General features: G+C 39.0%; 1 protein-coding gene across 1 annotated transcript in view; it reads left to right on the forward strand.

The window, feature by feature from the left end:
• Positions 1–9,081: 9,081 nt before the first annotated feature.
• The window catches only part of TMEM72 (transmembrane protein 72), a 50,626-nt gene continuing 46,663 nt past the window's right edge, over positions 9,082–13,044 (forward strand). Inside the window, 3 exon segments of the mRNA XM_051973846.1 lie at positions 9,082–9,103; positions 11,892–12,035; positions 12,038–12,154. Coding sequence (XP_051829806.1) covers positions 9,082–9,103; positions 11,892–12,035; positions 12,038–12,154 — 283 coding nt within the window.

Raw genomic sequence — 13,044 nt, forward strand, 5'->3', positions numbered from 1 at the left:
TCATGATTGCTATCACTGTTTTTTTTTTTTTTTACTTCACCTGAAGCAAAATAGGTTTTACTCCAGTACCTTATTTTAATCCTGTACATCTCCCTCCATTTCAAGTGTATTTCTCTGTAAATAACATTATTGGAGTCTGGTTTTTAATTCACTGTTATCAGCTTCTATTTTGTGGGTAAGTTCATCTCATTCACATTCTTTGATCATGGTTTTCAGGTAGCACAATAATTCCTACATTATCTATCCTTGATCTATTTTCCAAGTCAATTGTTTTTGCAATGAGATGTTTTACATTTTCTTTTTCATTTCAGACTTGAGAGCTCCTGAAGCTGCTGTTCCTTCTGTCACCACCACTTAATCCCACCACTGGTGTTTTATCCACATGGGCTCCAGGACAGTCTTCTTCCATGTCTCATTCACAGATCTCACTTTCTGACCTCTAAACTTGTCTTTGGCTGAATGAATATCTCAATCTGATCTTTTGTTCACTCTGTCACTCCAGAATTGACTTAAGGTGTTATTTTAAAAACATTTAGAGGGAACTCAGCTGAGTTTGTCTTCTCCATTATGACATCTAGGCTCCACCTCCAAAAGACTAAAATTTTTCAGAAAAAACAAATGAGATTTTCTCATATTATTGTATTTTCTTTAAATATTTAAAGAAAATAATGAAAAATTTAAAGAAAGTAAAGAATCATTTTTACCGGCCCCTTCACTTAGCCTGTGTGTTAAGATGATTACAATATCACACTTAGTCCTATGCCTACCTAAAGAAACCAAGAGAAAGGTATTATGTCTTCACTAATTCTCAGTGGAATTAATCATGTTCAGAAGTCAGGACATATTTAGGCTATAATTAGAAAGACCTTTGTGCTCCTCCAACACCCTCCTTACCTAGATAATCAGATGCCAGAGGTAGTGTTGGTTTGTTAACCTTGTTATACCAGCCTTAAATAAGCAAGTAAAGAGACTGTTCCTACTCACCTCCATCCAGCCCTTGCCTTGGGCTGCTTACTCAGCACTCTCCTTTCTCCACTCATTTCCCTCCCATCACTACTTCCTCCCGGCCAGGGCGCAGGTGAGGTGAGCTGTATAAGGCTGGGCTGGGCTGGCTCAACCCATCCCTCTGTTGACTTAAACCTATAAAACTTCTGAATGGCAGTCACAGTGAGTCCTTCTGCCTGAAGTATAGACATGAAAGCTTGGTTTGCACTAGCATAGGATTTAAGAGTTGTGACTTACCTGGAGTAAAAAAGAGGAACTACTCAAGGCTCCTGGCCCTACTCTTGCCTTGGTCAAAAAGGGATACCCTCCTTATCCCCCTCCATTTCATTCTCTCCAATGAACCTAACCTATTCAAAAGGTTGGACCCGATGGTTTTGTAAAAATGAAGAAATCCTAGAGTGACTGCAAATTTAAATTGTTTTCTGTTCCAGATAAGAATTGAAGGTGTGTGCTTAGGGAATATGAATCACTAGTGGAATAATCATTTATATTGGTGGACTGAAAGGTGTAAATGAGAGCAGAGAAAACTTCCACCTATGGTGTGATCTTACGTTTGGCCCTTTTTATGTCATCTCTCACAGGACTATCTTTTGCAAACAGATTAAAACTGATTATTCCTTAGTGTTCCCAAATACTTGTTATTAGCAGTTGAGGAGCCCAGAAGTAGGAAAGAGTTGTGTGTGATAAAGAAAGTGATGTACCAAAAATAGAGTCTTCAGTTGCCATTCTATTTTTTATTTATTCAGTCTATCCTCATTTAAATTCTACTCACTTGCATGTTATAGTATCATCTCCTTGATGTCATGATTCTCTTGGCGATTGAAGGACAAACAACAACAATACTTAACACCTACTAAGTACTGGCCATGATGAAGATGAAGATAAAATTAAAACACTGCCTATATTCTTACTTCCTACTGCGGAAGTAGAAGGATTTATATAAAAAGCAAAAATGAAATACATATAAAATTAATTGGGAGAGAGAGGCAGAAGGCTGGAGTCAGATTGCTAACAACTTGAGGAATTCATAGAAACTTCTTGTAAGATCTCTAGGAACTAAGAATTGTGAGTTTTTTTGGTTACAAGTTTGTTGTTGTTTTCTAAGATTAAGAGAAGAATTTGAAATAAAGTAAAACAGTGACTTTCCCCATATCAATTATTCTACTGTGATTTTATTTTTGTTTAAAGAGACCGAGTCGCCTGGCCTCATGGAGGCTAAAAGTACAGAAATCACTAGTAGGTCCCATAGAACTTTTGATTTCCTCATCACACTGGTGTTAGACTCAATGCAGAAACTGCGTGTTTTAGCCCTACTTCAGCTTGGAATTTTGATCTGTTTCATTTTCCATGTGAGCCAGTTTGACCCTTCTTAGGCAGGCTGAAAGCACACACAGACATACATACAGACACATGCACACAGACCCATATTGGATGCTTGGAATGTGGATAATAAATGGATTTTAGCTCTGTTGCCACTCTAAACTCTTCAAACCTGAGTCTCCCCCAGCAAAAGGAATAACAAATGTTACCACCATACTTAATATACTTTACAAATATTATCTCATTTTATACTCAACCCTGGGAAGGTGGTGATATTAATATCCTTAGTTTCCAGTTGAGGAAACTGAGGCAGTCTGAAATGAAGTTACTGACTTGTCTAGAGTCACACAGACAATAAATGTCTCAGGCCAGATTTGAATTCAATTCTTGACTAGAGGCCCAAAGCTTTATCCACTAAATCATCAACCCATCTCCTACTTTAACTACTTTAATTAATTATTTTATTTTATTTATTAGTTAATTTAATTAACTATTTTATGCTTCATCACAGTGAGGAAAAATAATGATAATAATAATAATAGCATCCATAAGATCTACAAAACACTTTACATACATTTGTCACATTTGATCCTCATAATAACTCAATAAAATAAAATTATTTCTCCCATTTTATAGACAAGAAAATAGGCATTTATCCAGGCTCACATTTTAGTGAGTAACTGAGGCAGCATTAGAGTTCAGTTTTCTTGATTCCAAGCCCAACACTATTCACTGAAGAAGTGGTACTGGCCTCTCAGAGAATCTGCAAGGAGAGTACCAAGTCTGACAGGTTCCACCAAAATACAAAAGCTTCATGTATATGCACATCAATGGACTATACATTCTTGTCAACCAAGGACCGACCTAGTTAGATGTAGACAGTCTCATCAGTAGAAGTTTTGGCCACCAGAGTACTTTGTATTTTCGTTTCACTTCAACTATGCAGAAATAAAAGAAGAAAGAAATTATAATCTGTACTGGGAAGTTTCCATGTAAAAATACTGAAGCTTTATCACCATCATCATTATCATCATTTTTATCTATATAAGGAATTCTTAATTTGGAAACCACAATCCCATAATGGGTTCATGGATAGATTTAATGGCATCAAATAAGCTTGTATTTAATGAGTAAAGATCTTTAGTTTCACTAATGTTTGTATTCCTTTGTAATTCATTGTATTTTATTCTATTAATTTAAAAATACAATTCTACAAAGGGCATTTAGGTTTTACCACATTATCGAAGGGGACCAAGAAACAAATAAGAACTTCTAAACTACAGGGTTATCTTTTTCCACATGATGGGGACTTGAGGTGTGGTGCCCCCACAATTTGGAAAATTCACATAAAATGTTTTGGCCCTTTCTATGGGTGAGATAAAATATGTTGTGCAATAATAGTATATATTTTATGTATGTCTGAGTTTCTAAACTTTTTCTGTTCTATCAGGTGGTCTTTATGTCTCCTCTGTAGCCTCTGTAGAACTCCCCAAAAATTCTCCTTTAATTTCTTATGCTGACCTGTGATATATCAAAACCATAATGGGGAAAGTTGTAACATGGAGGGGATAACTATATATAGAACTATAAATGTTATAAAGGGTAAAATCATCTCTCATTTGATGCTCAGGCCATCCTATGAGATAGGTTCTATAAGTATTACCTAGGTTTTACAAATCAGGAAATTGAAGTTCAGAATGAATAAATGATAGATAAAATAACCAAGTCAACTCCTTCATTTTACTAAAATCAGTAATGGCTCAGTGGACTAAGCTCAGGATTTTGGAGTCAGAAAAACATGAGTTTGAATCTTATATCAAGCACTTAATTAGCTGGGAAAGTGAGCAATTTCCGTAAGCTCTCTGTGCCTCATGAGGTTTCCTCATCTGCAAAATGAAAATAGTAATAGCATCCACCTCCTAGGGTTCGAATGAGGATCAAAAATGCTACGAATTCAATAGACTTGTGATGGAGAGAGTCATCTGCATCCAGAGCCATCTGCAGGGACTGAATATGTATCACAACATAATGTGTTCACCTTTTTTGTTGTTGCTTCATTGCTTATTGTTTTCTTTCTCTTTTTTTCCTTTTTTACCTGATTTTTCTTGTGCAACATGATAATTGTGGAAATATGTATAGAAGAAATGTACATATTTAACATATATTGGATTATATATGTTAAACAGGGGAAGGGTTGGGGAAAAGGAGAGAGAAAAAAATTTGGAACATAAAGTTTTGCAAAGGTGAATATCTTTGTATATATTTTGAAAATAAAAAGCTATTTTTAAAAAAAGGCTACAAATTTAAACGCATTACATAATACTAGTGATTATTAATTACAGGTGAAGAAATTGGGGTCCAGAGAAGGCACATAGATAGTGAAAGAATTGGGATTCAAATCTAGGTCTGCTAAATATTTGTATTTGTCCAAAGCCACAGAGCCAATCCTAATAAGTAAAGCTTGAAGCTGAATCTATATCTTCTAATTTCAACCTAATTCTACTCTACCATGTCACATGTATGTTGCAGCTTAAACAATGTCTTATTGTAAAAATCCATATGCATATCTTATTTCCCCATTAGACTTTAAGTTCCAGAGGATTTGAATTATTTCTTGTTTGTTTGTGAAAACCCCACTAGGACCAATGATTTTCATAACAGTAGCCCATCAATAATTTTAAAATGAATGAATGAATGAAACATGGACCTAACCCTTTAGTAACCTTACAAACTAGTTTAATTTATTGAGTCATTTGACTGAAGGAAGTAGGGCTGTTTTCCTATCTTGTTGACACAACCTTAGACTTGTAATATAGAATAATTCAAATCCAAGCATAATAATTTTTAGATTCTAATCTTTTTGAGGGCAGAGACTTTGTCTTAATCTTTTTCCCTATCCTAGTACCTGGGCTTGATGCCAAAGTATGATATCCTTTAGGCAAACCCTGGGAGGAGACACAAATCATAGAGTATTGATAAACTTTCAAGATTAAATCTAACTCATGTGACCCCAGATCTGAAGTTCTGGAGCATAAATTATTTACAAAAGTGATAATTAAGTGTTTGTTGAATAAATTCATGAACAAGTACTATTAAAAGATAGTAAGTAAAAATAATATTTGACCTCTATGTCATATTAGAAAAAGTACTGGGCTAGTCATCTGGAATTGAGTTTTGGTCCTGGCCCTGAAACCAATTAGCCATAGGAATTTAGGCAAATCACTAAAAAGCAATTCAATCCAAGAAGTATTTATCAATCACATACTATGTAACAGGTGCTTCCCCTCTCTACTGGTTGATCTCAGTTTACTCATCTAAAAAATGAGGTGTTTGGATTAGACCTTTAAACTTCTGTCTATGACATTCTACCTTCCTATATATCCATAGCATATCAATTATGGAAAAAGGAATTCTCTGTCTCTGTCTTTCTGTTTGTGTCTTGCTCTGTAATGGGCTGAGGCTCGGGTTGATGCACTGAGGTCCCAAGCACATGAGGCTAAATAGTAATTGGACCATACTCCATTAATATATAAGCTTGGAGAAAGAATGGCCCCACCACTCTTTGTGCAAGTCCTGATGTGTTGTATAGGAAATGACGATTTTGGTGGGTGGAGGCAGGGGAGTGGAAAAGGAAGGGGAAAGAGAGACTGCTTGGCCTTTTAGCTCAGGTCTCTCTCTGCTAGCTGGTTTTCTGTCCCAGCTGCCCATATAACTATCACAATCCTTCTTGCCCATATTGCTATCACAATCTTTTTTCACCTCTTCACTTCAATAAAGATTGCAGATTTTTCCCTTAACCTGAATTCCTGACTCTGGCTGATTTTAAATACGCGGTCATTACAATTGGCGCCCAAGCGTGGGAACCAAGGACCCTACTTTCACTGAAGAAGTCTCCAGTGACCAGGAACTTAGGTGAGTATAAGACAAACAGGGAACTTATTTTCTTAAAGACTAAACTAGTAAACTTTTTTGGCTGAAATGGAACAGATCCTAGCTAAAGATTCTCCATCCCCCACCCCTACCCCCCTACCCCCAGCCCCACCCAGGAGTGGTGCTATAGAAAGCCTGCTTAAGCTGATAGAAGATCAAATCAAGGGCTCCTTATAACTTGGGAACAGACAGCTAGACTTCTGGGTACATTAAAACGCACCTCCCCTTGGTTCTTAAAGGAAGAGGAAATCTCTCCAGATAATTGGGCATTGATTGATCAACAGCTCTCCGCATATTACAATGAAAACAGTCCTAATTCAATTTCCATCGAGGCATTCTAGTTATACAATATGATACAGTTGGCCTTAAGATACCGCATAAGTTCTAGGAGAAAAGGAAAAAACTCTAGGAATAGCCAAATGGGGAAGCCTGAGATAAAGGAGGAAGACAAAGAACAGATTAATGTCTATATCCCCACAGGGCATGGAGATTTAAGTGAGGCTCAAGGGTGTGGTGAATCTGAGGCAGCTTCAGCCCCACCTAAGGAGTAGGTAATTGACTCTCCTCCATCAACTCCATCCTCCGGGATGGAGAGAGGAGGGGTAGTGGTGGGGGGAGGGGGGGGCAGTGACAGCACCAGCACCTCCCCCCCAGCCTCCAGCACCTCTCCCCCCAGCATCCAGCAGCTCCTAAGACTAGATTGCAAAAGGGACTAATTAAGACCAAAGCTGAAGAGAGAGATGTATCAGAATTTCAACACCACATTTTTCCGGTAATTTTACAGTTTAATTTCTTCAGGTCAAGAAAGTAGAAGATATTCTCCTTTTGATATAGAAATCCTCAAAGACCTGAAAAAAGCTTACACTCTTTATGGGGCTACATCAGCTTATGTTAAGATGTTATTACAAAATTTGGCTTTTGAAATCTTGGCCCCTAATGACTGGAAATCTATAACAAGGATATGCCTAGAACCTGGACAAAACTACTTGTGGCTTTCTGAATATAGTGAGCTCTGTAGGATACAAGCCCAACAAAACAGTCAAAATCACCTGTGACCTACTAATAGATGTAGGTCCTTATGCAGATGTCGCAGTACAAATCAATTATTCTATAGCAGCATATGAGGAAATTGCTGCTAATGCTATCAAAGCATGGGCTTCTCTCCACAATAAAGATGACAAGGGTGGGGCCTTCACAAAAATAACACAAGGGCCAAATGAACCCTTTGCTGACTTTGTGGGACCTTTGCAGACAGCTATCACAAGAACAAATGGAGAAAATGCAATAACAGACATTTTGATAAGGCAACTTGTTAAGGAAAATGCTAATGAGGTTTGCAGAAGAATTATACTAGGACAGCACAAGGATGCTCCTTTAGAGGAGCTCATAGGACGCTGTGCCACAGTGGGCACAGATGCCTTTTATAGCCAGGCTATGATGCAGACTTCCCAAAATCCAAACATGGGAAGACAGAGTCCCTCCTGGCAAGGGACTTCTAGAGAGACTCATAGATGCTTTCAGTGTGGAAAAGTAGGGCATCTGAAAGCTCAATGTTGGTATAGAGATAGAATGGGAAAACAGGGTGGGAGAACAAGACCCAATACCCCATGTCCAAAATGCAACAGAGGCTTCCATTGGGCCTCAGAATGTAGACAGATTCAGGGAAACAGGATGAGGGGCCCAGTCTCAGGGCCTAAGGCAAAAAACACGTGAGGCAGGATGGCAGCCAATGGTGCACCCAGAGAGTGCCTACAAGTTCAGTACCCAGACATGACCAATCAGCCAGAAAGCCATATGATGGGAGAAGGGGATTACACAGTCAACCAGCCAGGAAGCAACCTGATGGGAGAAAGGAATTACAATGAGCTGTATGCAGCTGGGACAACTGAGATACCCCCTGGAGAGGTGAAATCTGTTCCTCTCCACCCTATGGATCCCTTACCTCCAGGCACAGTAGGCTTGACCATTTCACCTCCTTTCCTGAGAAGTCAGGGAGAGTGTGATCACCTCCCCTTGGAGGCTCTGACCTCCCTGAGGAGTCAGGGATGGCATGACCACCTGTGTTCTAAAACAAAAGAAAGTGGGAGATGTAATGGGCTGAGGCTCGGGTTGATGCACTGAGGTCCCAAGCACATGAGGCTAAATAGTAATTGGACCATACTCTATTAATATATAAGCCTGGAGAAAGAACGGCCCCTCCCACTCTTTGTGCAAGTCTTGATGTGTTGTATAGGAAATGAAGATTTTGGTGGGTGGAGGCAGGGGAGTGGAAAAGGAAGGGGAAGGAGAGACTGCTTACATTGCCTTTGTGCCGGCCTTTCAGCTCAGGTCTCTCTGCTAGCTGGCTTCCTGTCGCAGCTGCCCATATTGCTATCACAATCCTTCTTGTCCATATTGCTATCGCAATCTTTTTTCGCCTCTTCACTTCAATAAAGATTGAAGATTTTTCCCTTAACCTGAATTCCTGACTCTGGCTGATTTTAAATATGCGATCATTACATTTCTCTGTATCTCCTCCACTGCCGCCTGTGTCCTTTTCTCTTTCTGTCTTTTTTCTTTCTCTCTTTCTCTCTATCTGTGTGTGTGTGTGTGTGTGTGTGTGTGTGTGTATCTTTTTCTCTCTATGTCTCTGTGTCTATCTGTATTTCTTTCTCTCTATCTCTGTCTCTCTTCTCCCCTCTCTCTCCTCCCCCCTCTCTCTCCTTCCTTTAGAAGGGTAATGAATTGTGTTGTCCCAGTTAATATGATATATAGAATTCCTAAAATTTTCAAAGTCCTATGAGATATGACACCTTCACATTAACATGAAGAGTCATTTATACAAGAATGACATTGCGGGAGAGCACAGGTGACTCTTTAGAAATGGATTATCCTTTATACTTATTCTTGTCCTTTCTGACCCTTGCTCATTTTTAAAGTTCCAATTAATTATAAATCTCTTTATTCTCAATGGCTCATAAGGGAGGATTTTTGCCCTGTGACTGAGACTCTAGCTAAAATATGGTACATCCCACCCACACTTTGGATTCTTTTAAAGAAAGAAGCTCATTCTCTGGAGATAATGACTTTACATTCCTAAATATCCCTATCCCCAAGGAAAAAAAAAGTGATTTTGGTGAGTGTCCATAGTTGCAAGGTCACTCTCAAGAAGATGGATGTGAAAAAGCAATTCCCAGAAATTTGCAATCATGCAAAAAGGGATAAATAAAGAAGATGGCAGGACCCAGGGAATAGTTTAAAAATCACATTGGATGCAAAATTTTAAATTTGTCCCCAGGCCAGCCCCTTCAAAATATTGGTCCCATGAGACATGAATGAGGGAAAAGCTGTCTGGCTCACAAACTAATGAGAATTAGCTCCAATATTCTTAGCAGCCACTTTCACCCTTTTATTAATAGCAACCCACATTTACATGGTACACTGGAGTTCACAGAGTACTTTCCATCCAAATTCCCATATATCACTAAACATCTGTCAAATAAGAATAATAAGTATGATTTCCTCTATTTTATAGATGAGAAAACCAAAGTTAAAGATTGGTAGTTTTGCTCAAACTCACTTAGCTAATAAGTATCAGTTAGAACTGAAACTGAAGTCTCTCTTGATTCTGGAGCCAATCCTCATCCTACTGCACTAAGCTACCACTTTTAATACTTAGTTTATTGAGATAGTGAAAGGCCTTTTAGTCTGTGAAAGGGAGTTGGATGATTTCCACAAAGCAGCTGTGATAGAATGCCAAAATTCCTAGGTAGTAGAATGAGATTACAAAATAACAAAATTTCATAACTGAAAGGAACCTCAGTCAGTCACGTAGCCTACCTCATACCAGGGATCAGTGATTTAGATAGAGCTACAGGGATCTTAGAAATCATCTAGTCCAATCACTTCGTTGTTCAGATGAGGAAACTGAGGTCCAGAGGTAAAAAGACTTGCTTCAGTTTTCCCAGAAAAACTACCTGTTTGAGATTTGGATCCAAACCTGATGTTCTTTCCACCATACTGGATTCTACAATGTATTTTTAAAAGAGAATTTTCAGCCTTTATTTTAAGACTTTCATTGTGCAAAGGGGTGTGGGATGGAATGAGACCAACTAATTCTTAAAACGGCATAATCCCCTTTTGGATAACTCTTTGATTTGGGGAATTTTTCCTTTCATCAAGTCAAAATTTATTTCTTCTCCCCATTGCTCCAAATTATCCATAGGATCACCCAGGAACAATTCAATCCCTCTTCCACGGGACAACTTTATAAAAACTTGAAGATAATGAATACAACTCCTTTAATTCTTCTTTTTCTATTCTTCTCAACACCAATAGAAAGTTCAGGTCCCCTTTCCAGTCTTCCATTATCCCTACATTTGCTCACCCTGGGATGAGCTAGATTAAGGGACACATTCATTTACTTATACTTCTGGTGCTTCCACCATGCAGTTTTCAAATTGTTCCTCCCCCTTCACTGGACTGGCAACTAATGGGATATTGTTGCACTTAGTGAGAAGGGAAAACTGATCACATCTGGGTCAGTATGGTGCCTTGCCAATCCCATCAGAGAGACAAGCTCAAGACAAAAGTGATTTTTACATTAAATATGTATCATCTATTCCTTAATATCTTGTTGGTCTTATTACGGTGCTGATGATTCCCCATTCTGTGGATGATACTTAACAGTTTTCCCAAAGTCCTAAAATCAGCTACAAGACACCCCTTTCAAAGCCAAGTGATTGTACAAGTTATGAATATCTCTTTATTTTTTTTCCCTTGAGGCCCCATTTTTCCAAAGGCAGCCATTAGCACACACCAACATTTCATATTAACCTGACTTTTTTACACTCCCCGGAGCCATCGCTAGCATCTGGAATCTCTATGCCTGCCGAGCCCATGGTTCAATTTATAGCCACTGCAGAGCCTGGGAAGCAAGGAGAAGAGCATCCTTTTTAACCACAGATGTGCAAATTCTCAAGAAAGACAAAAGATCCTTGGATCACAGATCTACAGCTATAAAGTACCTCAAAGACTGTTTAGGTCAACTCTTTTTTTTTTAACAGATGGGGAAATTGAGGTTCAGAGAGGGTAAGCCTAAAGTCATGGAGTTCCCCCAAAATCCTGTCTCTTATCAGTCAGGTGTAAAAGGGCACAGTGACCTTGACATAAACTTGCCTACACACACACACATACACACACACCAATGTATGACATCATCTCCAGTCAGGCTCCAACCCTGTTCACAGGTCAGGTGCAATATATAGCTTTTTAAATGAACAGATTCTAACAAGGAACCCCAATCTGTTCCACAGCCACAAATGGTTAATTCATGCAGTTGTGAGCTGCCCTTCAGCACTAAGGAGTTTATGTGCCTTTAATCAGATTGATCTCCAATCCAACAGCAACTCCAAAGTGAAGCTTTTGGGAGGAGGGGGGGTTGAAGCCACAGTGCATCCAGCAGCACATAACTCCAGCCTCTGAAAGGAATTCTGACAAGGTAATTATTAAGCACAATCATTGAGACAGTATAGGAAAGGGGAACAAGGCTGAGAGCAGAGAAGGTGATTTTTATTCACACTTCTGGGAGGTAACCCAAGTGGCATTAGCTGGCTGGATGTAGCCACAACCTGTTTTGCTTCCATTCTGCCCTCCAGGGCCTCAGCAGGCACGGTACTCTAGGAAACGAAATGGGAGGGGATACCTCTTTCAGAAAGGTCATTGGGACTCTGGGAGCTCCTGCATTTCCTCTCGTTTTTCTAGGGAGACATGCAGACAAGAGCCAGGGCTAGCTAGCAAGTGCAGCTTGGCTGCCTCTCCAGGCTGGCTGCCCCCACCCCGAGGAGAAGGATGAAGCGACAGGCATTTTGGACAGGGTTGGAGTATTTCTGTCGGTTCTTGGGCATCTCCACGGCAGCAGGTAAGACAAAGTCTTCTTGTCTCTTGGCTGCCTCAGGTGTGTTCATAGCAGAGGAATTGGGAACCACGGGGATAGAAACGAAACAGACAAGAAGAAAGACATACACCTGTCCTGTCACTATGTTCCATGACCCAAAGGGTTTTTTCCAAGACCCCCAGATAGGTTATTTCTAGGGATGATGGTATATAGAATTGAGCACCAGCTCAAAACTTGCCAAGCTCTACCCACTCTAATCAAGTGAAGGCTTGCATATGCTTATAGAAATATTAAAACTTTCTCCCAGAGAAAGTTCCCAATTTAGGAGAAACTCTGATGTTGAGATAGAGTGTGAACTGCATTATCAATCTGTTTAATAAGCAAATAAATAAATTGATTGATAAAGGAAATGTAAAGGTGTTCTTGCATTATACAAGCTATACTTCTTGAGGTTTCATTTTGCTCATCTATACAACATGAAGGGATGGTTCTTAATGGTCTCTAAGTTCCCTCCTAGTTCTCACATTCTATGATAAGTTTTCCTCTGTGGATAAAGCAAGATCTCCAAAAGGCAACCCAGTCTATCACCTTAACAAAATCAGAAAGTGAAAAATTGTAGGAAAATAGACCTTTTTCAAAAAGGATTTGTTGTGCAGACTTTAGGGTTGAAAAACTTGGATTCATAGCCCAGTCCCAGTGTTTGCTATCTGTATGAACTTGGGTGACCAAAATGAGCCTTAGTTTTCTCATCTGGAAAATGAAGATAACAAGGGTACCTGTCTCATAGGGTTGTTGTGATGAAAATGCTTTCTAAGTCTCTAATTATAGAATTATTAATTATGTTATCATTAATGTCTTCAATAGACCCACAAATGCTTATAAAAATGTGAACTTATTATTACTATTGTTATCCT

This window comes from Antechinus flavipes, chromosome 2 (assembly GCF_016432865.1).
Source record: "Antechinus flavipes isolate AdamAnt ecotype Samford, QLD, Australia chromosome 2, AdamAnt_v2, whole genome shotgun sequence".
Lineage (NCBI taxonomy): Eukaryota > Metazoa > Chordata > Mammalia > Dasyuromorphia > Dasyuridae > Antechinus > Antechinus flavipes.